Raw genomic sequence first — 26742 nt, 5'->3', positions numbered from 1 at the left:
TATATCTGGAGAAAAACATTGTTTGAAAAAAATCCATGCATCCCAGGGTTCAATGCAGCACTGTTTACAACAGCCAAGAGATGGAAGCAAACTAAATACCTATTGACAGATGAATGGATAAAGAAGATGTGGTACATATACTCAAGGGAATATTACTCAGCCATTAAAAAGAATGAAATAATGCCATTTATAGCAACACAGATGGACCTGGAGTTTATCATATGAAGTAAAGCAAGTCAGAAAGACATATACCATATGATATTGGCTTATGTATGAATCTAAGTAAATGATACAAATGAGCTTATTTGAAAAATAGGAATAGACTCATAGACTTAAGAGAACAAACTCACCGTGAGGGGAGGGACAGACTCAGAGTCTGGGACTGACATGTATACACAGCTATATTTAAAATAGATAATGACTTTACAATATTGTAGTGGTTTTTGCCATACATTGACATGAATCAACCACTACAATATTGTAAAGTAATTAGCCCCCAACTAAAATAAATAAATTTATTAAAAAAATAAATAAAAAATAAAATAGATAATGAACAAGGAATACTGTATAGCACAGGGAATTCTGCTCAATATTCTATAATAACCTAAATGGAAAAAGAATTTGAAATAGATACTTGCATGTGTACAACTGAATCACAGTGCTGTACACCTGAAACTAACATAATAGTGCTAATCAACTATAATCGCATGTAAAATAAAAAGTTTTTTTTTTTTTTTATTAAGAAGATAGATAACAAGTATTGGTGAGGGTATCGAGAAAAGCGGACACTTCTGTACTGCTGGTAGAAATGTTAAATTGATTCAGTCACTATGGAAAACAGTATAGAAGTTCCTCAAGAAATTAAAAATAGAACTACCATATGACCCAATAAACCAGCTTTTGGGTATATAGCCAAAAGAAATGAAATCAGCATCTCAAAGAGGTATCTGTACTCCATGTTCAGTGCAGCTTTGTTCACAATAGCCAAGGTACAGAAAAAACCTATGTGTTCATCATGAAATCTCAAGGGACTCCAAAGAACCAACATAATTTTGAAATAAGAACAAAGTTGGAGGACTCTTAACTTTCTGATTTCACAACTTGTTACAGTCATAAGAAGAATGTGACATTAGCATAAAGATAGGCATATACACCAAACAAACAGAAAAGAAAGCCCAGAAATAAACCCTCCTATATATCATCAAATGATTTTTGACAAGGGTGCCAAAATCATTCAGTGGACAAAGGACAGTCTTTTTGACAAATAGTGTTGGGAAAACAGGATATCCACATACAAAAAAATGAAGTTGGGGGCTTCCCTGGTGGTCCAATGGTTAAGACTTCCAATTCCACTGCAGTGGGCATGGGTTTGATCCCTAGTCAGGGAAGTTCTGTATGCTGTGAGATGCAGCCAAAAAAGAAAAAACCAAGAAAACATTAAAAAAAGATGAAGTTGCACCCTTATCTAACTCCATATTCAAAAATAAACACAGAGTGAATCAAAGACCAAAATGAAAGATCTAAAACTAGAAAACTCTGAGAAGAAAATGTAGAACAAAAGCTTCAAGACACTAGATTTAGCAGTGCTTTCCTGGATGTGATGCCAAAAGCATATGAAACAATAGAAAAAATAGAAAGACTTCATGGGTGTACCTATGGCTGATTATTGTTGATGTATGACAGAAAACCACAAAATTCTGTAAAGCAATTATCCTTCAATTAAAAAATAAAGTGGCCAAAAAAAAAAAAGATACCATATATAAATTAAAAAAACCTGTTGTACATCAAACAATAATATCAATAGAGTAAAACGGTAATCCTCAGGAATTAGCAATCAGATCATATAGAATACTACTAAAACTCCATTTAAAAAAAATTTTTAATGGGCAAAGTATGTGAACAGACATTTCTCCAAAGAAGATATACAAAAGGCCAAAAAGCACTTGAAAAAATGTTTAACATCACTGATCATCATGGAAATGCAAATGAAAACTACACCAAGATACTACCTCACATTCATTAGGATGGTTAATATAAAAAAAAAAAAGCAACAAAAAAAATAACAAGTGTTAGCAAAGATGTGGAAAAAGAACTCTTGCTGGTGGGAATGTCAAATGGTGCAGCACTGCCAAACCAGTGCTTCCATAAAAACAAACACTTCCATTAAAAAAAAAAAAGCTGAAAATAGAATTACCATATGATAAAGCAATTTCACTTCTGGGTATATACCCCAAAGAATGAAAAGCAAGGTCTCAAAGAGATATGTGTATACCCATGTTCAGAGCATCATTATTTATGATAGCTAAAACGTGGAAGCAAACTAAATATCCATAGACAGATGAATGGATAAGCAAAATGTGGTATATACATATAGTGGAATATTACTCAGCCCTAAGAAATTCTGACATATGCTGCACTGTGATAAGCCTTGAGAACTAGGTGCAATAAGCCAATTACAAAAATACAAATACTGTATGAATCCACTTGCATGAGGTTTTTTTCTTAGGTATTCAAAATCATAGAAAGTGGAATGGTATTGCTAGGGGGATGGGGGAGAGGGGATAGTAGGGAGTTATGTTTAATGGGTATAGGTTTTCAGTGTTATAAGATGAAACAGTTATGAAGATGGATGATGGTGACGGTTGCACAATATTATGAATGTTTTTATTACCACTAAACCGTACACTCAAAACTGGTTAAGATGGTAAATGTTACAGTATATGTGTTTACCACAAAAAATATTGGAAGAAAAAGAAAAGAGACCTTGGGGGAGTATTGGAAGAACTAATGAGAAAAAAATATGAAAAATATTTAAAAGATATACAGGATACACTGTAAGGATCCAAGAGAAAAGAAAGGACATTTAAAAAGAATTCCAAAAGAAAAGAAATGACAGTGAATCAGTACCAAAGCAATGTGTAAGAATTTTTCAGAATTGAGAACTTGAGGTTTCAAAAGGGACAGTAAAATTAAAAATAAAAAAATAAAAAATAAAACAAAGCTAAATAAAATAAAAGAGAGAAGCATGCACAAACTAACAACAATAGTATGCCATGAACTAAGTGATATGATTGTCCTAGATCTTTGTACTTGAGAATTTGTTTAAATTAAAATAAAATAAAACACACAAAACAACCAGGCCATGCACAGGAATAAAAACAAATTCAGGGCACTTGTCTACATGTGAAGAGGAAGAGAGAAAAATGAGGTTAGGAGAGTACTCAACAATGTATTTTTTATATTCACTGTTTCTTCTTACAAAAAAAGGAAAACACAGAAAACTGAAGCTGCTGCTGCTGCTAAGTCGCTTCAGTCGTGTCCGACTCTGTGTGACCCCATAGACAGTAGCCCACCAGGCTCCCCCGTCCTGGGATTCTCCAGGCAAGAACACTGGAGTGGGTTGCCATTTCCTTCTCCAATGCATGAAAGTGAAAAGTGAAGTTGCTCAGTCGGGTCCCACCCTTAGCGACCCCATGGACTGCAGTCTACCAGGCTCCTCCGTCCATGGGAGTTTCCAGGCAAGAGTACTGGAGTGGGTTGCCATTGCCTTCTCCGGAAAACTGAAGCAAATATAGCCAAATGTTAAAATCTGATAAAAATGAGTGTGGGTACATGTATATTTATTACAGTAGTCTCTATTTTTCTAGCTGTATATTTAAAATATTACAGAAAAATCAAGAGAACATAAAAGAACAAAAGCAAAAAGTTTACATGAAAATGATGGCTCAGAGGTAAAGAATCAGCCTGCAACGTAGGAGACACGAGAGGTGGGAAGATCCCCGGAAGAGGAAATGGCAACCCACTCCAGTATTCTTGCCTGGAAAATCCCATGGACAGAGGAGCTTGGTGGGCTACAGGCCACGGGGTCACAAAGAGTCGGACATGACTGAGCTACTGAGCATGCAGGCATGATGATATCAAAGGCAGCATGTAAAGATGGTAGCAGTTTGGTATTCCAGGGTAAAAATCTGAATAGGATAGTATCTAGAAAAAAGTGCATGATCAAAAATGAAGCTTATTATTTTTTAATTGAAAGCTAATTGCTTTACAATATTATGTTGGTTTCTGCCATATATCAACATGAACCAGCCATAGGTATACCTATGTCCTCTCCCTCTCGAATCTCCATCCCACTTCCCACCCCATCCCACCTTGCTGAAAGGTTGTCACAGAGCCCTGGTCTGAGTTCCCTGAGTTATACGCAAATTCCCACTGGCTACCTATTTTACATATGGTAATGTATATGTTTCCATGCTACTCTCTCCATTCGTCCCACTCTCAACTTTCCCCCTCCCTGTATCCACAAGTCTGTTCTCTATAATCTGTGTTTCCATTGAAACTGAAAGTGTTAATCACTGAGTCATGTTCAATTCTTTGTGACCCATGGACTGTAGCCCTCCAGGCTCCTCTGTCCATGGAATTTGTCAGGTGAGAATACTGGAGTGGGCTGCCATTCCCCTCTCCAGGGGATCTTCCCTACCCAGGGATCGAACCCAGGTCTCCCACATTGTGGGCAGATTCTTTACCATCTGAGCCACCAGGGAAGCCACCAACAGAAGTCTTCATTGCTGTCCTGCAAATATGTTCATCAGTACCACTGTTCTAGATTCCAAATAAATGCATTAATATATGATATCTGTTTTTTTTCTCTCTGACTTACTTCATTCTGTATAATAGGCTTTAGGTTCATCCATCTTATAAGAACTGACTCAAATGCAGTCCTTTTTATGGCTGAGTAATATTCCATTGTATATATATGTACTACAGCTAAAAATGAAGCTTATAATTTAATTAATGAGAGAAGAATCTTTAACATGTCTATATATAGACTATGTAAAAGAATGAATAACAAAGAGCAACTAAAAAAAAGGATAGAGAAAGAATAAGTGTTTAAATAGGTTTGGGGGGACAAAATGACAAATGGGATGATTGCTTATTTACTGAGACTTTAGTGAAAGAAAGATTATATTTCAGATTTAGATTAAAAAGAGTTTATAGCTTTGGGAGTTACCAATTAAGTAAACTACACTGATAACTTTCATTTTTTCTGTGAAGTATAGGATATAGTCAACTCAACTGCTAAGTAGAAAGTAGAAGCAGAAAATGGAAGATTCAAAAATAAATGTTATGGACATCTTATCTTTGACAAAGGAGGCAAGAATATACAATGGAGAAACGACAATCTCTTTAACAAGTGGTGCTGGGAAAACTGGTCAACCACTTGTAAAAGCATGAAACTAGAACACTTTCTAACACTATACACAAAAATAAACTCAAAATGGATTAAAAATCTAAACATAAGACCAGAAACTATAAAACTCCTAGAGGAAAACATAGGCAAAACACTCTCCAACATAAACCACAGCAAGATCCTCTATGACCCACCTCCCAGAATATTGGAAATAAAAGCAAAAATAAACAAATGGGACCTAATTAAAATTAAAAGCTTTTGCACAACAAAGGAAACTATAAGCAAGGTGAAAAGACAGCCTTCAGAATGGGAGAAAATAATAGCAAAGAAGCAACGGACAAACAATTAATCTCAAAAATATACAAGCAACTCCTACAGCTCAATTCCAGAAAAATAAACGACCCAATCAAAAAGTGGGCCAAAGAACTAAACAGACACTTCTCCAAAGAAGACATACAGATGGCTAACAAACACATGAAAAGATGCTCAACATCACTCATTATCAGAGAAATGCAAATCAAAACCACAATGAGGTACCATTTCATGCCCGTCAGAGTGGTTGCTATCTAAAAGTCTACAAGCAATAAATGCTGGAGAGAGTGTAGAGAAAAGGGAACCTTCTTACACTGTTGTTGGGAATGCAAACTAGTACAGCCACTATGGAGAACAGTGTAGAGATTCCTCAAAACACTGGAAATAGAACTACCATATGACCGAGCAATCCCACTGCTGGGCATACACACTGAGGAAACCAGACTTGAAAGAGACGCGTGTACCCCAATGTTCATCACAGCACTGTTTATAATAGTCAGGACACGGAAGCAGCCTAGATGCCCATCAGCAGACGAATGGATAAGGAAGCTGTGGTACATATACACAATGGAATATTACTCAGCCATTAAAAAGAATACATTCGAATCAGTTCTAATGAGGTGGATGAAACTGGAGCCTATTATACAGAGTGAAGTAAGCCAGAAAGAAAAACACCAATACAGTATACTAATACATATATATGGTATTTAGTCAATCGGTAAAGATAACCCTGTATGCGAGACATCAAAAGAGACACAGATAAATAGAACAGTATTATGGACTCGATGGGAGAGGGCGAGGGCAGGATGATATGGGAGAATGGCACTGAAGCATGTAAATGATCATATGTGAAATGAATCACCAGCCCAGGTTCGATGCATGATACAGGGTGCTCAGGGCTGGTGCACTGGGATGACCCAGAGGGATGGGATGGGAAGGAAGGTGGGAGGGGGGTTCTGGAAGGGGAAAACATGTACACCCATGGTGGATTCATGTCAATGTATGGCAAAACAAATACAATATTGTAAAATTAAAAAATAGATAAATAAACTAATTTAAAAAAATAAAAAAATAAATGTTTATTTGGGTCATTTTAGCCCTACATTGTCAAATGTAACATTTGACTATAAATGAAACTGCTGGTGGCAAGGTAAATTTGAACTTTCCTTAAGTTCACTCAGGGCAAAAGATTAAATAGATGTACCATTTTGGAAACAATAGCATGATGGATAATTAACTTGTAATACATAAATTTTGTTCAAATTCACTTTAATCAGAAGTGGGTTTTGGGAAGGCCATATTTAAGAGCTTCCTCCAAGTAAACAGAAGATCCAAATTCTCAAAGGAACTATTTTTGCTTGCAATTATACATGCTCCCCAGCACACATAAAGTAACTCAAATGATCTTGTTATATTGATTAGTTATATTTTTTAGCAAGTAAAGGTAATTTTCTGAATTTCAATGTTAACATGCAAAATGTCTATAAGAAATTCAGCCTTTTGACTTTTCATCACATGTCTGCTGAATTCAAACGCCCACTATCACAGGGATTACTAGAGAGGAGCTAAAACTTTTCACAGGTAAAGCTATATACAACAACATATTTTGTTAAAGATTTTAAATGCTGGAGTTATGTAAAGTTTATGCTGTCCTCAAAAAGTAACTGATTCGTAGACTTCCAAGGAGATCTTCTTCTGCCTTTATAATTTGGCATCATAGATCAGTATATCACAGACTCAACTTCATATATATGAGAACATTCAGCATGAGAAAGATCCAAAAGGCAATGATCACCTTACACAGTGGAATTGAAGAACAAAGAAAATATATATAAATCCTGATTACAAATCCTATATTTTTCTCACTACCCCAGTTAACTTCACATTCAAAGAATACATTTGCCTTAGAACATGATGGAAAATTGCAAAGAAGTGAATCACTTCAAAGAGAATATAAATCATTTGAAATATCTGATAAAAGACTCAACAGCATTCTTCTAAAATATAATTAACTTAGTTCTAATTAATTTATAAGATCATGTTCCATACTTTTCTATCTCTGAATCCAGAACGTTTCTTCTTTTTCTCTTCTGGATAAGGCTCAAGACAAACACCCGCAGCCTTTTTTTCAGCATTGCAATCTTCCCCTTCCTCTTTACTCTTCCCTTTATCACCAAGTTCACTCTTGAGGTTGTCTGCAGATGGTGCAGATTCTGCAAGGGCCCTGGATATGCAAAAAATAAAAATTAAAAAATCTGTCAATCAAGAAGGTCCATCATATTAAACAAATAAAGATTCTCAGATAGAGCTTAGCAGGAGTAACAGCAGTGAAATTCATTAAAAGTTCTACAAGAAAAGGTTGCTCAAAAAATTAAATTAGAGCTAACATAAAATCCAGCAATTCCACTTATGGTTATATATCCAAAAGAACTGAAAGCAGGGTCATGAGGAGATTTTTGCACTCATGTTAATAGCAGCATTACTCATAATAGCTAAAATGTGGAAACAACCCAAATATATACTGATAGATAAAATGGATAAAAGAAATATGGTATACTCATATAATAGAATAATATTAAGCCAGAAATCAATCCCTTTTCCATAAAAGAGACAACTGGAAGAATAAAAGTACATGCAGGAACAGGATGGTCAGGTAACACTCACCTTTTCCACAACAGACCAGTACTTGCAGTTACTGCAGATGCTCCAAGAAAAGCCACCATCATTAGCCGTCGCCTGATCTGGGTGGGCTGTGATCCTCCATGGTACCATCGAGAGCCCACTGCCAGCTCTGCCAATGCAGAAAGTGAGTTAAGACGAAACATCCTATGGACAAAAAGTAGAAATATTATTCCTAGCAAATGGCAGTGACAGTGATGATGATGATAATAACAGTTTTAAAACCACCAATAAACACTAGATATTTAATGGCAGACAGTATTCTAAACACTTGACAATACCATGTATTATCCCATTAAATCCTCAGAACAATCAAATGAGACAAATACTACAACTCATAAACCTGATATATCAGTCAAGGTACAATTAGAAGAAACCACAAGGTAATTTAAACAGGAAAAGTTTAATATAAAGCGTTATTAATTACAACAGGAAAAGAAGTACTAAGGGGTAGAGACTTCAGATACAGGGAGCAGTCACTACTTACAGGGCTATTGCAGAGCAACAAAAAAGGAATAAATCTGTAAAGGGGCCACTCCCAACTGGACTGAGATCAGACACTGTGGTGAGGACGCAGCTACAGATGTCTGAGAAATTTGCTAAAGTGCTATACCAAAAGAACTCACTGTAAAGCCATCCACAGGTGACTGAAGGAGAAACGGGCATTTCTTCTAGATTACATGACTTTTTGTAGTGGCAATTCATTCAAATCACAAAAAGTAACCATGCTTCTCCTCCTTGATTTTCTCAAAGCATAGTTTACTTCTTCCTGATTTAAATTATATTGTACTTTGTACATATACTCACATATTCACATATTTGTAACATACATACATTTGCCCCACCTTCAACACACACACTTGGTTCTGAGCTTCCTTTAAGGTCAAAATTATTCTTTTCCTTTCTGAAAACAGTCTAACACAGAGGTTGTTACATTATAACTGCTTAAAATATTTCACTATTTTACTTTAATATGAAAAATGTCAAGTTACAAATTACACAGGTACTGGCTCTGTACATTTAAGTATATTTCTCAGCCCCAATATACTATGTCTTTTGCTGTTTGGGTCCAAGTCAAGTTAGACTATTTAGCTGTCTCCCTGAGCTGGTTACTGACACTTCTCTGACATCAATATCTATAATCTCAAGTATGTCTTTCTCCTAGCCTCCTTTATTCAACCTAACTCCAACATCAAAGTTGGAGCTAAATCTTGCCCTTACAGATAAAGTAGGAAATAATTAGTTTTTTCTATGTCATATAACCTAAGCTTCAGCAACACAATTCTTAACATCCCTTCCTATCCTAGAAGTCACCTCATTTTATTGCACATAATCTAGCAAATTCCAGCACCAAGGAGATTGTCCTTTTGTTTTCTTCCTGTCAGTCAATTTCCAATTCATTTTTAAGTTAACATTTTCCAAACCCACAAATGCATTCATACACAGCATTGCTTTTGTCTATAACAAAAACCAGCACAATTAAAATACTCATATCTGGTGAAAACATTATTCGTCACTGACAACAGAAAGAAAAGGGCACTTGAAAGTTTTCAATGTGAAAGATAAATAACAACCAATTCAAAAGCTGGACCAGGGATTCCCCTGGCAGTCCAGGGGTTAAGACTCTGTGCTCTCACTTCTGAAGGCCTGGGTTCAATCTCTGATTGGGGAACTAAGGTCACAAAAGCTGCGTAGCATGGCCAAAAAAAAAAAAACTAACTGCATAGGAGATGTGGAAGACAAACAGGAAAGAAACTAAAATAATAATGACAACATTAAGTAATATAGAAGGTGAAATGGAACAGGAATCCAATGACTCAAGATCTAGTCTCAACTCTACTACTAAACAGCTGTGCACAAAGTAAGCTCATCTCTTCTCCCCAGAGAAGAGGTTACCTACTGATGAGAGAACTGCCTATAGGAGTTTTAGCATTTGTTCTCTCTCTTTCATGTTCTTTTGCTGCTACTAAGTCACTTCAGTCGTGTCCGACTCTGTGCGACCCCACAGACGGCAGCCCACCAGGCTCCCCCGTCCCTGGGGTTCTAAAGGCAAGAACACTGGAGTGGGTTGCCATTTCCTTCTCCAATGCATAAAAATGAAAAGTGAAAGTGAAGTCGCTCAGTCATGTCCGACCCTTAGCGAACCCATGGACTGCAGCCTACCAGGCTCCTCTGTCCATAGGATTTTCCAGGCAAGTGTACTGGAGTGGGTTGCCATTTCCTTCTCCGTCATGTTCTCATACCTCTGGTGAAAAAAGATAAGGCAAAATTTAATCTATTTCAGTTGGGGGAGAGACTAAAACAGTATATACATGGTTCAAAACTTACTAGCTTTGAGAATCTATTTCTGTATGCTATGGCTTCAGAGGATTTTAAACTTTGGAGGTCCTGAGTTATACTAACATTCCACCTACATCTGGCATTGTAATTCAAATGTTACTGTCTACATCTCATTTCACCACTGGTTTTAATCTCATTCCCCAAAGTACACATCAAAACATGTTATCTATTCATCTTCTCTAGTGCAATTTCCAAAGATGCCAAGTAAACTGAGGGAAAAAATTATCCCACTGAGAACAGACTATTATAATTTAATTCCCAGCTTTGAACTGAAGAAATGGTGTAACTAGTTGAATATGTTCATTTTTGATGAGAGACCATTTAAACAGATTTAAGGAGATCTGCTTTCTGACTGAGTCTGGAAAATTGAATAGGCCAATCAGCAGCAGTTAGGTAGTAATGAAGATTAACATGTACATTTATGACACGGATTAAATTAAATCAAAACCAGTGCATTCTTCTCTTCCCTAACAGTCCCCATCCTTCTCCAAAAAAAAGGCATGCCTCTAAAAAATAGCTTTTATGTGAACTGAAAACAGATGAAAAGGTATTTCTAATCAAGAAATGTCAGGGGAAGCAAGTAAAAGATAATTCTGTTACGAAAGAAAAGCATTATCCATGCAACAAGAACCAGAACAAGTTAGTTAAAAACAAACAAACAAACAAAAATCTGTAACAGTATAACATTACTGTGTTTCCATATCTATTATTTTTAAACTATTATGCTTAAGGTATTGCTTTTGGTAAATTTCAAAGGGACACAGAACCAGAAAATTACTTAATTAAACATCCCTATTTTACAGGTGAAGGAACAAAGATCCAGATAAGTTGTGCAGTTTACTCATAGTTAATTAGTACAAAAACCTACAGTAGATCCTAAAATTCTTGATTCCCAAATAAGTAACCCAAGGAAGGGAAATCACTTTAATTTACTGTTCTCAGCAAAATAAATTTAACAGCCACACTTCAAAAGGAGATCAAGTGTCCAACCATAGAAAGATGAGCAATTTTGTAATAACAGACTACAGTGTAATACAAATATTAAAATTATAACCATTAGAAAGTATTAAATATTATTTCACAAGCCAACAGAAAGCTGTGTAAAAATATAAAAAGACAGTTGGAAAAAGCAATAAACATGGCTCTGTGAGCTATGAAAAGATACTTAATATCATGCATAATAAAAGAATGCAAATTAAAAATATATTGAGGGCTTCCCTGGTGGTCTAGTGGTTAAGAATTCATCTGCCAATGCAGGGGGCATGGGTTCCATCCCTAGTCCAGAAGATCCCACATGCCACGGGGCAATTAAGCCAGTGCATCACAACAACTGAGCCCATGCACTGCAACTATTGGAGGCCGGGTGCCTAGAACCCGTGCTTTGCAACAAGAGAAGCCACCTCAAGAAGAAGCCCATGCATCACAACAAAGAGTGACCCTCATTTGCAACTAGAGAAAGCCTGCATGCAGCAACGATGACCCAGCACAGCCAAAAATTAAATAAATAAATCCTAAAAAAAAACCTATACTGACATTCACTCATTAAGCTGGCAAAATCCAGAAGTTTGAAAACATACTTGTTAGCAGTGCTACAGAAATGGCACTGCTGAGGAATGTGTAAATTGGTACAATCTATGGAGGGCAATTTGGTAATATCCATCAAAATCACCCAAATAAGTTGCATACATTGACTTAGCAATTTCACTTCTGACTTAATACACTACTGATACACTTGCACATCTCTGAAATTACACATACAGACAATTATTCATTGCATCATGACTGTAACAAACCCGCCTCTTTGCGACCTCATGGACTGTAGCATGCCAGGCTCCTCTGTCCATGGAACTTCCCAGGCAAGAATACTGGAGTTGGGAACCACTTCCTTCTCCAGGGAATCTTCCCAACCCAGGGATCAAACCTGGCAGATTCTTTACCATCTGAGCCACAAGGGAAGCCCATGAAACAAATAGCAAAAGACTAAAAACCACCCCGAAGAGAATCAAGAGAGAACTGCTTAAACTACGATAATATACACCAGGTAATAATACATAGCAATTAAAAGAAAAACAAAAAAACTATGTATAGATTTGAAAAGATTTTCAAAACATACTGTTATCTTAATAAAGCAAGGTGTGGGATAGCATATGTAGTATACTACCCTTCATGTAAAAAGAGGGGAAATAAAAACGTGTATTTGTATATTCTTATTAAGTAACTCTGGATGGACACACCAATAGTGTGTTTCCTATACCACAATACCAATAAAAGTAAGTAATACCAATAGTGCTGTCAGGGTTGGGAAATGGGTAAGATATCAGACAGGGAGATTTTTGACATAGCATTTCATTTTTAAAACTCTGCTTATGTATTCATCTAGACAAAGAGTATTTCAAACAAGCATCTTCACTGAAGTTTAAAGACAGAATAGAGGTAATATGTGCATGCCAATTAAATAATGTAAAATATATGTGCAGCTTTTTAATTCAGAAAAAATATTTAGATGATGCAAATAAAACTTAATGATTACTCTGGGGAAAGAGTTTACTTAAACTGTCTCATTCAAAGAAAAATAAAGGCAGGCCCAGGTTGACGTTTTGTCATTTACCAGCCCTATTAATGGGCTCAGGAGCAATAATGCCTCAGAAAACAACCTAGTGAGTGAGGTCTGCTCAGTCGTGTCCGACTCTTCATGACCCCATGGACTTAAGCCTGCCACACTCCTCTGTCATGGGATTTCTCAGGCAAGAATACTGGAATGGGTTGCCATTTCCTTCTCCAGGGGATCTTCCCAACCCAAGGTAGGGATTGCACCCAAGTCCCCCACATTGCAGGCAGACCACCTTAAAGGCCCCCTAAGCTTTAACTCCCAGTATTGACTCCCTATATTACGGCAAATTTCCCTAGTAAGATAAGACTTACTTAAATCAAACTCACATCCCAATACTCGGATTACTGGCACATCCTGATTCAACTTATCAAACTATTAGGATTCCAGAATTTATCCTGAGCCTGACTTAAAATATCTGCTTACACTATATGTTATGCTCCTGGTATTTATGACCTCTGACAACTGCACATTTAAAGAGTAACTGCTTGGTTCTTGCACTCCAGACACTGGCCTACATAAACCTCTTTTGTACTATTTCTGTTTTGTTACTCAGCACTACTGTTAAAAGCGATATCTGATAATACTGAGGCCAAGATAAATTTCTAAGATCTATATTTGGCAATCAATAAAACTCAGACCTCAACTGAAACCTCAGCTTTCAAACTGTTTAGTTTACATGAACTAAGATGCTGAGAAAACAAGGACTGAGTGTTCTTTATATCTGTATTTCTAGACTTTAATACAGTATCTGTCATGGCTAGTATATAGCCATGGTGATGGTCCAGCGAACTCCATGAACTTGGAAATACAGCTGCTCTCTGAGAATTATATTGTAAAATCATCAATATCTTGAGTACTCACAACTTTGTAGTCATCTGAATGGCACCTGCACACTAACCATAGAATTGGATTCTGTAGGCCATCACAGCCTCAACCATTAAGTATCTTAATAATATACTTAACTCTCCTTTCTAAAGTTAATCCACTTTAACTTTCCTATCCTGCTCTATTTCTAGGCTCACTTAAATTGAATAAAGTAGGGAAAACCACTAGACCATTCAGGTATGACCTAAATCAAATCCCTTACACTTATACAGTGGAAGTGACAAGTAGATTCAAGGGATTACATCTGATAGGTGGAGTGCTTGAAGAACTATGGATGGAGGTTCGTGACATTGTACAGGAGACAGGGATCAAGACCATATCCAAGAAAAAGAAAGGCAAAAAGGGAAAATGGTTGTCTGAAGAGATCTTACAAATAGCTATGAAAAGAAGAGAAGTGAAAGGCAGAGAAAAGGAAAGATATACTCATTTGACTGCAGAGTTTCAAAGAATAGCAAGGAGAGATAAGAAAGCCTTCCTCAGTGACTATTGCAAAGAAATAGAGGAAAACAACAGAATGAAAAAGACTAGAGCTCCCTTCAAGAAAATTTGAGATACCAAGAGAATATTTCATGCTAAGATGGGCTCGATAAAGGACAGAAATGGTAGGGATCTAACAGAAGCAGAAGATAATAAGAAGAGGTGGCAAGAATACACAGAAGAACTATACAAAAAAGATCTTCATGACCCAGATAATCACGATGGTGCGATCACTCACCTAGAGCCAGACATCCTGGAATGTGAAGTCAAGTGGGCCTTAGGAAGCATCACTACGAACAAAGCTAGTGGAGGTGATGGAATTCCAGTTGAGCTATTTCAAATCATAAAAGATAATGCTGTGAAAGTGCTGCACTCAATATGCCAGCAAATTTGGAAAACTCAGCAGTGGCCACAGGACTGGAAAAGGTCAGTTTTCATTCCAATCCCAAACAAAGGCAATGCCAAAGAATGCTCAAACTACCACATAATTGCACTCATCTCACATGCTAGCAAAGTAATGCTCAAAATTCTCCAAGCCAGGATTCAACAGTATGGGAACTGTGAACTTCCAGATGTTCAAGCTGGTTTTAAAAAAGGCAGAGGAACCAGAGATCGAATTGGCAACATCCGCTGGATCATCGAAAAAGCAACAGAGTTCCAGAAAAACATCTATTTCTGCTTCATGACTATGCTAAAGCCTTTGACTACGTGGATCACAACAAACTGAGGAAAATTCTTCAAAAGGTGGGAATACCAGACCACCTGACCTGCCTCCTGAGAAATCTGTATGCAGGTCAAGAAGCAACAGTTAGAACTGGACATGGAACAACAGACTGCTTCCAAACCGGGAAAGGAGTACTCAAGGCTGTATATTGTCACCCTGCTTATTTAACGTATATGCAGAGTACATCATAAGAAATGCTAGACTGGATGAAGCACAAGCTGGAATCAAGATTGCTGGGAGAAATATCAATAACCTCAGATATGCAGATGACACCACCCTTATGGCAGAAAGTGAAGAAGAACTAAAGAACCTCTTGATAAAAGTGATATTGCTCGTCGGCTCTGTCTCGTCACAACAAAGATTTGGAGCAATGGACATTAAAGCTCTCGGGGCATCACAGCTCTCGGGTCTTGGACAGACCATGTTCTAGCTCTCAGGTCTCGAACGGACCGTGTTACAGCTCTTAGACAAATCAGTGTTACAGCTCCGTGTTACAGCTCTATTTTATTTAGATAAAAGCAGGAAAATCCATCCTCGAGGTGTGAGGGCATGTCGACGCAAAGACGCAAAGAGAAGAATGCCCCAGCGTGTGGGAATCATGGTATTCCAAGTATATGCCCTGACCGGTAATGCTGAAGAAGGTGAGGTTGAACGATTCTATGAAGACCTACAAGACTTTCTAGAACTAACATCCAAAAAAGATGTCCTTTTCATTATAGGGGACTGGAATGCAAAAGTAGGAAGTCAAGAAACATCTGGAGTAACAGACAAATTTAGCTTTGGAGTATAGAATGAAGCACGGCAAAGGCTAATAGAGTTCTCTCAAGAGAACACACTAGTCATAGCAAACACCCTCTTCCAACAACACAAGGGAAGACTCTACACATGGACATCACCAGATGGTTAGCACCATAATCAGACTGATTATATTCTTTGCAGCCAAAGATGGAAAAGCTCTATACAGGCAGCAAAAACAACACCAGAAGCTGACTGTGGATCAGATCATGAACTCCTTACTGCCAAATTCAGACTTAAATTGAAGAAAGTAGGGAAAATCACTAGACCATTCAGGTATGACCTAAATCAAATCCCTTATGATTATACAGTGAATGAGAAATAGAAAAGAAATGCAAAAAAGCAAAATGGCTGTCTGAGGAGGCCTTACAAATAGCTGGGAAAAGAAGAGAAGCGAAAAGCAAAGGAGAAAAGGAAAGATACTCCCATTTGAATGCAGAGTTCCAAAGAATAGCAAGGAGAGATAAGAAAGCCTTCCTCAGCAATCAATGCAAAGAAATAGAGGAAAACAACAGAATGAAAAAGACTAGAGATCTCTTCAAGAAAATTAGATACCAAGGGAACATTTCATGCAAAGATGGGCTCGATAAAGGACAGAAATGGTAGGGGTCTAACAGAAGCAGAAGATATTAAGAAGAGGTGGCAAGAATACACAGAAGAACTGTACAAAAAGATCTTCACGACCCAGATAATCACGATGGTGTGATCACTCACCTAGAGCCAGACATCCTGGAATGTGAAGTCAAGTCGGCCTTAGAAAGCATCACTACGAACAAAGCTAGCAGAAGTGATGGAATTCCAGTTGAGCTATTTCAAATCCTGAAAGATGATGCTGTGAAAGTGCTGCACTCAATATGCCAGCAAATCTGGAAAACTCAGCAGTGGCCACAGGACTGGAAAAGGTCAGTTTTCATTCCAATCCCAAAGAAAAGCAATGCCAAAGAATGCACAAACTACCGCACAATTGCACTCATCTCACACGCTAGTAAAGCAATGCTCAAAATTCTCCAAGCCAGGCTTCAGCAATACGTGAACCGTGAACTTCCAGATGTTCAAGCTGGTTTTAGAAAAGGCAGAGGAACCAGAGATCAAATTGCCAACATCCTCTGGATCATCGAAAAAGCAAAAGAGTTTCAGAAAAACATCTATTCCTGCTTTATTGACTATGCCAAAGCCTTTGACTGTGTGGATCACAATAAACTGTGGAAAATTCTGAAAGAGATGGGAATACCAGACCACCTGACCTGCTTCTTGAGAAACCTGTATGCAGGTCAGGAAGCAACAGTTAGAACTGGACATGGAACAACAGACTGCTTCCAAATAGGAAAAGGAGTACTTCAAGGCTGTATATTGTCACCCTGTTTATTTAACTTATATGCAGAGTACATCATGAGAAATGCTAGGCTGGAAGAAGCCCAACTGGAATCAAAATTGTCGGGAGAAATATCAATAACCTCAGATATGCAGATAACACCATCCTTATGGCAGAAAGTGAAGAGGAATTAAAAAGCCTCTTGAAAGTGAGAGAGGAGAGTGAAAAAGTTGGCTTCAGTTCAGTTCAGTTCAGTCACTCTGTAGTGTCCGACTCTTTGCAACCCCATGAAACGCAGCACACCAGGCCTCCCTGTCCATCATCAACTCCCGGAGTTTACCCAAACCCATGTCCATTGAGTCGGTGACGCCATTCAACCATCCCATCCTCTGTTGTCCTCTTCTCCCCAGCATTAAGATCTTTTCCAATGAGTCAACTCTTCACATGAGGTGGCCAAAGTATTGGAGTTTCAGCTTCAACATCAGTCCTTCCAATGAACACCCAGGACTGATCTCCTTTCGGATGGACTGGTTGGATCTCCTTGCAGTCCAAGGGACTCTCAAAAGTCTTCTCCAACACCACAGTTCAAAAGCATCAATTCTTCGGTGCTCAGCTTTCTTCACTGTCCAACTCTCACATCCATACATGACCACCGGAAAAACCATACTCTTGACTAGACGGACCTTTGTTGGCAAAGTAATGTCTCTGCTTTTAAATATGCTATTCAGGTTGGTCATAACCTTCCTTCCAAGGAGTAAGCGTCTTTTAATTTCATGGCTGCAATCACCATCAGCAGTGATTTTGGAGCCCAAATAAATAAAGTCTGACACTGTTTCCACTGTTTCCCCATGTATTTCCCATGAAGTGATGGGACCAGATGCCATGATCTTAGTTTTTTGAACGTTGAGCTTTAAGCCAACTTTTTCACTCTCCTCTTTCACTTTCATCAAGAGGCTCTTTAGTTCTTCTTCACTTTCTGCCATAAGGGTGGTGTCATCTGCATATCTGAGGTTATTGATATTTCTCCCAGCAATCTTGATTCCAGCTTGTGTTTCTTCCAGCCCAGTGTTTCTTCCAGCCCAGTGTTTCTCATGATGTACTCTGCATATAAGTTAAATAAGCAGGATGACAATATACAGCCTTGACGTACTCCTTTTCCTATTTGGAAGCAGTCTGTTGTTCCATGTCCAGTTCTAACTGTTGTTTCCTGATCTGCATACAGGTTTCTCAAGAGACAGGTCAGATGGTCTGGTATTCCGATCTCTTTCAGAATTTTCCACAGTTTATTGTGATCCACACAGTCGAAGGCTTGGCATAGTCAATAGAGCAGAAATAGATGTTTTTCTGGAAAGCTCAACATTCAGAAAACTAACATCATGGCATCTGGTCCCATCACTTCATGGGAAATAGATGGGGAAACAGTGGGAACAATGTTAGACTTTCTTTTTGGGGGTTCCAAAATCACTGCAGATGGTAACTACAGCCATGAAATTTAAAGACGCTTACTCATTGGAAGGAAAGCTATGACCAACCTAGATAGCATATTAAAAAGCAGAGACATTACTTTGCCAACAAAGGTCCGTTTAGTCAAGGCTATGGTTTTTCCAGTGGTCATGTATGGATGTGAGAGTTGGTCTGTGAAGAAAGCGGAGCGCTGAAGAATTGATGCTTTTGAACTGTGGTGTTGGAGAAGACTCTTGAGAGTCCCTTGGACTGCTAGGATTCCAGCCAGTCCATCCTAAAGGAGATCAGTCCTGGGTGTTCATTGGAAAGACTGATGTTGAAGCTGAAATTCCAATACTTTGGCCACCTCATGCGAAGAGTTGACTCATTGGAAAAGATCCTGATGCTGGGAAAGATTGAAGGCAGGAGGAGAAGGGGACAACAGAGGATGAGATGGCTGGATGGCATCACCAACTCGATGGACATGAATCTGAGTAATCTCCAGGAGTTTGTGATGGACAGGGAGGCCAGGCATGCTGCAGTCCATGGGGTCACAAAGAGTCGGACACGACCCAGTGACTGAACTGAACTAATACCCTATAGTTAATGAGTTTGACAGTATTTGTTTATTTTTCAAGAGTTCATCGTTGGTTTTTGAGGACCATTAGAATATTAAGCTGCATTTATTTCTTTTTGTTCCATATTCCCAATGTGCATGCTTCATCTTTCCTTATTTGCAAAAAATGGGCATTTGTTTCATCTAGATTTTTTTTAGGTATAAAACAATATATTTAGGTTAGACATAATATTAATCCTTTCATTCAATGTTATTTTTAAGTAGAATGTTATTTTTATTAAACAACAACAAAAGGTTATAACTTCCTTAATCTGAACCATTTCAATACTTTTCTAATTCAGTCCAACTGAGCTCCACCAGAGTTGCCTAGGAAGATTTGTTCTATCTAATGTTATGCTTTCTAATGACTGGTTATACTTTCAAAATACTTGAATTGATTAGTCATTCATCACATTACTGAAAAAAAAAGACTATTTAATCTAAACAGCAATGAAGTTCTCAAAAATACCCCTCAAGTGTTTCGTCTTCACACTAGCTAAAATTTACACTTCACACATACTAAAAATTACAATGCACTCAATTCAACTGCAGTACAGGGATAGAGCTACTTCAGTGTTTCACAACACAGATGGATGCAATTTTTAAAATTTATTTTACTAAAGCTACACCTAGAATACTCATTAAATACACACTAGACAGCAGTGCAAATATCAACAAGTATATTGATTTCACTGATATTTGCAACACTTATTCTTTGCCAAACGTGTCTGTTATCCCCAAAGTACATGCAATCTATGAAGGCAACAGTTGCCATTCACATAAGAGAATAAACAATAGGGAAAAAAAGAGCATTGCTATTGCTATATTTAAGATTCATTGACTTCTGAGAGCAAATTTTAGTAGCTTCAGATTGCCGGTGAAAATATTCCTTGGGCAAACTTAAAGAATTATTGTAATTAATATTTTCATAATTGATTTCATATCCATAGTTTATATGCCCATAGAGTTCACTAACCTGGGCTTATGTGTCTTCATGAAAGCAGAAACATAAGGAGTGCAACTAACACAATATACAAAGTCTAATATAATACTTTGGGCTTAGACACATTCAAATGTTTGTTGGTTTAAATAGAAATACAGTATTTTGAATAATGCCAAATACTTATAAAAATACTGACTATATAATAGGCTATGGGACTTAAAGTGAGAAGAATCAAGTTTCTAGCTTGGTTGTATCATTGTTTCTAAATGCCTTAACATGACAAACTATTTCTGTAGTATTCCTCTGACCAGTATTTCTTTAGACCCCAATGAAATCTCACCTCATCCAAGTGGGATTTATTTACATAACTTATAAAAGTTGAGTAAAATAATCATTACTACTCTTGATTTCTTCCTCTGAATTCCTATATAATTAACAGTTTGTACCACAATTATAGTACCTTATTAAATCATTTTAATATATGCCTGCCAACTTGCCAAAGAGACTACAAATCTAAAGATATGAAGTCTATTTTAGCTTCTAAGTATCCTAAGTGCCAGCTAATGATTCTGAAGTTATTACCAACAGTAATAACAAGTGTTAATGTTCAATTACACTTGAGTACACACAGAAAACTTAGGGTCTCTTTCTACCTCTACTACTACCTTGCTATGTGGCCAGTAAAAAGCCTTACTTACCCTGTCTAATTATGCAGAGAGATGCACAGCACAGGTAGTTATTTCTAAGCCCTTTCTGGCTTTAAGAGTTCTTTCAGAAAAACAAAATGTAAAGGTATTTTGTACTATTTAGAAGAAGAAAGTCATCCTGATTGGCTATTAATGACATAACAAACGACATTAGCCTCATTGGCTTAAGAAAATTTCATATAATCTAAAATGTCCAATTGCCATTATTTCATTTAAGTCTTTAGTTATTTACTGAAAAAGGTACTATGAGGGCACTGCAGGAGACACAAAGATGAGCAAGACATAGTGTGCCCACAAACAACTTATAATTTGGTAGTGAACATAAAACAACTATTCAAATAACCATAATGCAAAGCAGGGAAAAAGGTGTTACTATAACACAGTAACAGATCCAAAGAAAGAAAAAATTACATTAGGTGGGAAAGTGGAAAGGGCTCAAGAAAGAATTCAAGGAAGATTTACTGAGAGTGGCAAAAAGCTAGCATTCTTTACAAAAGATCTTGGCTGAGATCACTGTCTTAGAAGCCTTTGTCATTTTGTCTGAGGAATGGGATAAGCTACCAGAAGTATAATCTTTGCTGTACAATGATGACACTTCTAAAATGCAGTAATATGTCAGATTTTAATTATGCCAAATAATTTTTTAAAACATCTCCATATATTTCCTTTAGATGAAATGAATCAGATTGAAAGTTCTGCAATGAAGACACCAGGATGACTGCCAAAACACAATAGAGATTAACATTCATGTCTAGAAAAGATGCATTTTCATACCTCAAAGTGACATTACTGACAGTATAAATAAGGAAACCTCACACTTTAGCTCATTCTGTTCTGAGAAGTGAGTATTTTTCAACAGCAGAGAAATAACTATTTTAATGATGTGGGGAATGTAAAGTTAATTTAAGTCGTAGAAGTCACTAATAGTAAAAAAAAAACAAAACAAAACTGTATGCACAAGAATCATGTCACAGAAATGTTAGGTTTTGCACAGAACTTTTGTACATATTCTTGCTAAATGAAGATGTTACAGAAAAGCAAGTCAACATCTCATAGTATTCAACTCTCTGAAACTTTGTGAAACATTCCTTCAGTCTACTAAGAATCTCCAAAGTTCACTTTCTCAAAACACACGCATACCTGCACTACACACACACACACACACATACACACATACAGGTTTTTTTTTTTTACTGCAGTTATAAAACCTGAAACTCACTTCTGGTGAGGGAAGAAGAACTGAAGAGTAACAGTTTCCCTTCCTTGAACAACTGCACAAAAGAACAAAGGAAGTCTATTTAAACCAAAAAATAACAAACCATCCAGGAAACTACACAAATAATGATAATGAATATACATTTTCTAAAACCACCAGTATGTGCTAATGTATCGAGATGAGTAAGCTTCTTCCAATACTTAAAATTTCCATAAAAGAATGTCTCCAACTTTTGATTCAACTCTTGGAAATTAGGTACCTATGGAGTTATAATGGTAAACAAATATTTTTAATGTACTTAAGAACCATTATAGAAAACTATCAAATGAAAAAAAAAAATCACTTATCAGTAAGGAAGCTAAGCACTGCTCTAAAAGAAATTAGTGCCAAGAAATTACTGACTTGTACAAGCAAAGGCCAGGGTGTGTAGAAGTGAAGAGGAAGAGAAGTAGTCTAGAAGATGCACTGTGGAGAACCATTTTTAACTCTCCACCTCCTCTAAACATCTTTGGTTTATCCAAAATTAAGATACATTTCAATTTCAAGCCCTAAGCCTCAAAAATTTTATGGTGACCTAGCTATATTTTTGGCAACACCAGCAGTCACAAAATCCTCATATATAACATAAAATTTCACTTCAAGTGCTTCTGTTTAAACAATGCTTATTATAGGATAATCCAATAATGTGCTGTTAACCAATATTTGATTATTCACTTGGAATTTTCTGTCAACTCTCAGAATATAAAACGTAATCTTTATCAACAAACCAAAGTATAAAGTTAGGTTAAGGTTTGCTACTATATATATATATATATATATATATATATGATTTTAAGACAACAAACAGGAGTTGCTGAAGACATTAGAGAATGCCTACATTCCTATCTCCCAATATTTTCCCCAAGAGCAATGCAGAACAACAAGAAGGGGGAAACAATCACATGAGAACCATGAAAAACATGCATAGGGCAGAGGGTATATGGGAAATCTCTGTACATTCTTCTGGATTTTGCTTTAAACATAAAAGAGCTCTTTAAAAAAAAAAAAAAGTAAACTCTTTTTTAAAAATTCATGTAGAATCTCAAGGGAACCCAAACAGCCTAAACAATCTTGGAAAACAAGATGAACAAAGTTGGTGAACCCTTACTTCCTGATTTCAAAACCTACTACAAAGCTATTATAGCTATCAAAACAGTATGATATGGCATAAAGACAGACATATTCCAATGGCATAAAATAGTCCAACAACAAACCTTCACATATATGGTCAACTGATTTTCAGCAAGGGTGCCAAGACCATTCAACAAAGAGAGGACCTCTTTTCAACATAGTGTGGAAAAACTACATGTCCACATGCCAAAGAATGAAGATGAATTCTTAACTTACATCACATGCAGAAATTAACTTAAAATCACCATAGATCTAAGCATAAGAGCTAAAGCTGTAAAACTCTTAGAAGAAAACACAGGGAAAAATCTTTATAATATTGAGTTTAACAATGGCTTCTTGGATTGAACATCAAGAGCACAGGTAACAAAAGAAAAAATACATTGATTTCATCAAAATAAAAACTTTTGTGCATGAAATTAGAATACCAAGAGAATGAAAACACAACCCACACAGAGGGAGAAAATATTTGCAAATAAGGATTAATATCCAGAATATATAAAGAACTCCCACATCTGAACAACAAAAAAAGAGTAATCCAGCTCAAAAACGGGCAAAGAACTTGAACAGACATTTCTCCAAAAAAGACACACAGATGGCCAATAAGTACATGAAAAGATGCTCAACATCATTAGTCATTAGGAAAATGTAAATCAACACCACAATGATATACCATTTCACACCTATTAAGATGGCTATTGTCAAATTTAAAAATGTATTTCTCAAACCTTTAAGATTGTTAAGCTAGAACTGAACTATGCAATGTACTGGCATGATAACAATACATCACAGGAATAATATCTTTATCATATATAGTCCTAACGCTTCTGTTAATTTCCAAAACAGCTTAAAATAATTACTTTGAACCAAAAATGTAAAGCTGAAAATAAAAAGCTATTTTCAATGCCCTGCAACACAATATATTAGACTCAAATAACACAACTACACATTATTACCTTACAAAAAGGATTGTGCAGGGTAAGAAAAAACACATCAGAAGGAATATTTTAAAAACCAGTATGGATATGAAATATTTTTATCAACACAGTCAACAACTTCATGTAATGAACACATAACAGAATACTGAAGTTGCATATTACACATTCTTTTCAAATACACACAAAAATTATAGAAATTAACCACATGAAGTGACATCTGAGTTTTACATCTAAAAGTCAAGTGACAGTGGAAGTGGAAAGTTACAGATGAGGGATTGACCAAATGTTGATAAACGAAGCTGGGTAATGGATGCATGGGGGTTTTGTATATTAAGACATTTTTCATAATATTGTATAGGTTTCAAAATTTTCATAACAAAAAGTGTCTAAAACTTGATTATAGAGGTTCTGCTCCAGTTAAGATGAAGTGGGCACATTCACTCCTTCCTGTCTGTCTAACTGAACACAACTAAAAGCCCTGGATGGAGTATCTATCTGAGGACTCTGAAAAGTAAATGCTAGCAGGCAGAATGGAAAAGGAAATAGATCTCAAGGTAGTGCAGAAAATGGCAATGAGTTTCCCAATTTTTTCCTCTGGTCTCTCCATGCAAGAATTCCAACTTAGCCTGACACCAAACATGTGCACTGGATGCAGACAGAAAGATCTCCAAGAGCCATTATTTCTGGTTTGATGAGTGGGAAAAGGAACTTCTATGAGTAAGAAAGAGTGGGAGAAATTCCCTGGGTTTGCGTGTGTGTGTGTGTGTGTGTGTGTATGCCTTTATTTGTTTGTTTTCTCCCATCCAAGCAACAAAGCATTCCTACAGTAGTGCCAAGGAACCAGCAGTTGGTAAGTCATCTAAAATCAGAAAAAAGGAAAAAATTTTTCTAACCAAAGGAACTGTGCCCCAAGAGCTCTGGGGCATCTTTTCTGTTTTTCTATCCTCTGGTCACTAAACCCAGGAGGCTGATATAGTTGAATTATGTGACAGAGTAGGGAAAGGAAAATTCTAGGCTTGAATTAAAAGAAGAGGGGTCCTTGCGAGCAAGTAAGTGTTGGGGATATCACAGAAAAGGGAAGCTCAATAAAGTGAAACCATAGGTTCCGTATGATCTCCTGAGCTCACCTCCAAAGTACACATGTTGATTTTATCTTAAGCAGCACAGCAAAGGATCTATGAACTAAGATATGAGGTAGATCACACCAAGGTTCAAGACTGGCCACTGTGTGGGGCACACAAGGGACAAATATGGATAGCACCGCAAAGGCTAGGAAAACTGATCTGACATTGTAACTATAACCTATAAATGTGGGGTGGAATTTGCAGGCTGAACCTAAGTAGGCCACAGTTCGCTAAAGGAAAAAACCCAACATTCTTTACAGGATTTAAACAGATCTATAGAGTCAAAATATGATATTCGAGGAGAATTCTTTGCCAATAGACCTGCTCTAAAAAACTACATCAAGTTCTTTATATAGAAAAAATATATAATATTGGAGAGAAACCTGAAAATTCAGGAGCGAAGGAAAAACAACAGAAATTGTCTTTCATTGTTTCTGAGAAGTATGCTGTAACTTTTACCTTTGTTCCTTTGTATGTAATATGTCATTTTCCCTCTGAGTTCTTGTTACTTGGTGCATACTAGCCTGGTAGCAACGGGTTTTCCACTGTCCCAGGATAACTACAATTTTCAGCAGTTACCTTGTACCACTGGATCTTGTGCATAGGGCTTTCTCAGAGACCCTGTCTCTTCTTCCTCAGACATAGACTTCTCAAGATCTCAGCTTCTGACAGTTTCCTGCCCCTCTCCCAGGGGTTGAGGAATTTTTTCTTTTCCTCTCCTCTAGACCTAATGGATTCCCACCTATGCTCTGAGGTGAGATATAAAATAAGTCCAACAACATGAAGCTTTGCATACAAAGTCACTTCAGTCATGTCTAGCTGTGTGCGACCCCATGGACTGTAGCCTGCCAGGTTCCTCTATCCATGGGATTCTCCAGGCAAGAATACTGGAGTGGGTTGCCATGCCCTTCTCCAGGGGATCTTCCTGGCCCAGGGTCTGAACTTGTATCTCCTCCATCTCCTGCATTGGCAGGCAGGTTCTTTACCATTAGCGTCACCTGGGAAGATGTGGAGCAATAGGAACTCTCACACTTGATGTTGGAACTGTACATTGGCTTAATCACTTTAGAATACTTTGACATTATCTTGATAAATAGAAAACATGAACACCTTTAACGCTGCAATGTTTGTTTTTTTTTTTGGCTATGCTGAGGCTTTGTTACGGTCTGTGGGCTTTCTTTAGTTGTAGCACTTTGAGCTTCTCTAGTTGCCGCACACAGGCTTAGTCGCCCTGTGGCATGTGAGTTCTTAGTTCCCTGACC

At 37.1% G+C, this 26742-nt stretch overlaps 1 protein-coding gene across 6 annotated transcripts in view; it reads right to left on the bottom strand.

The window, feature by feature from the left end:
- Positions 1-26742, bottom strand: part of MICU1 (mitochondrial calcium uptake 1) — a 225417-nt gene that overhangs the window by 182071 nt on the left and 16604 nt on the right. For all 6 annotated transcript variants that reach the window (XM_081566451.1, XM_081566448.1, XM_081566466.1 and 3 more), the window contains exons 2-3: positions 8168-8329; positions 7553-7727 (exon numbers count right to left, since the gene is read on the bottom strand). In XM_081566451.1, coding sequence (XP_081422577.1) covers positions 7553-7727; positions 8168-8328 — 336 coding nt within the window. In that variant the 5' untranslated portion in view covers position 8329. The remainder of the gene's footprint in view (positions 1-7552; positions 7728-8167; positions 8330-26742) is intronic.

Source organism: Giraffa tippelskirchi, chromosome 2, assembly GCF_054371585.1.
Source record: "Giraffa tippelskirchi isolate mGirTip1 chromosome 2, T2T-mGirTip1v1.2.pri, whole genome shotgun sequence".
Lineage (NCBI taxonomy): Eukaryota > Metazoa > Chordata > Mammalia > Artiodactyla > Giraffidae > Giraffa > Giraffa tippelskirchi.
Note: the sequence above shows the minus strand (reverse complement) of the source record. Positions and strands in the feature narration are given on the sequence as shown.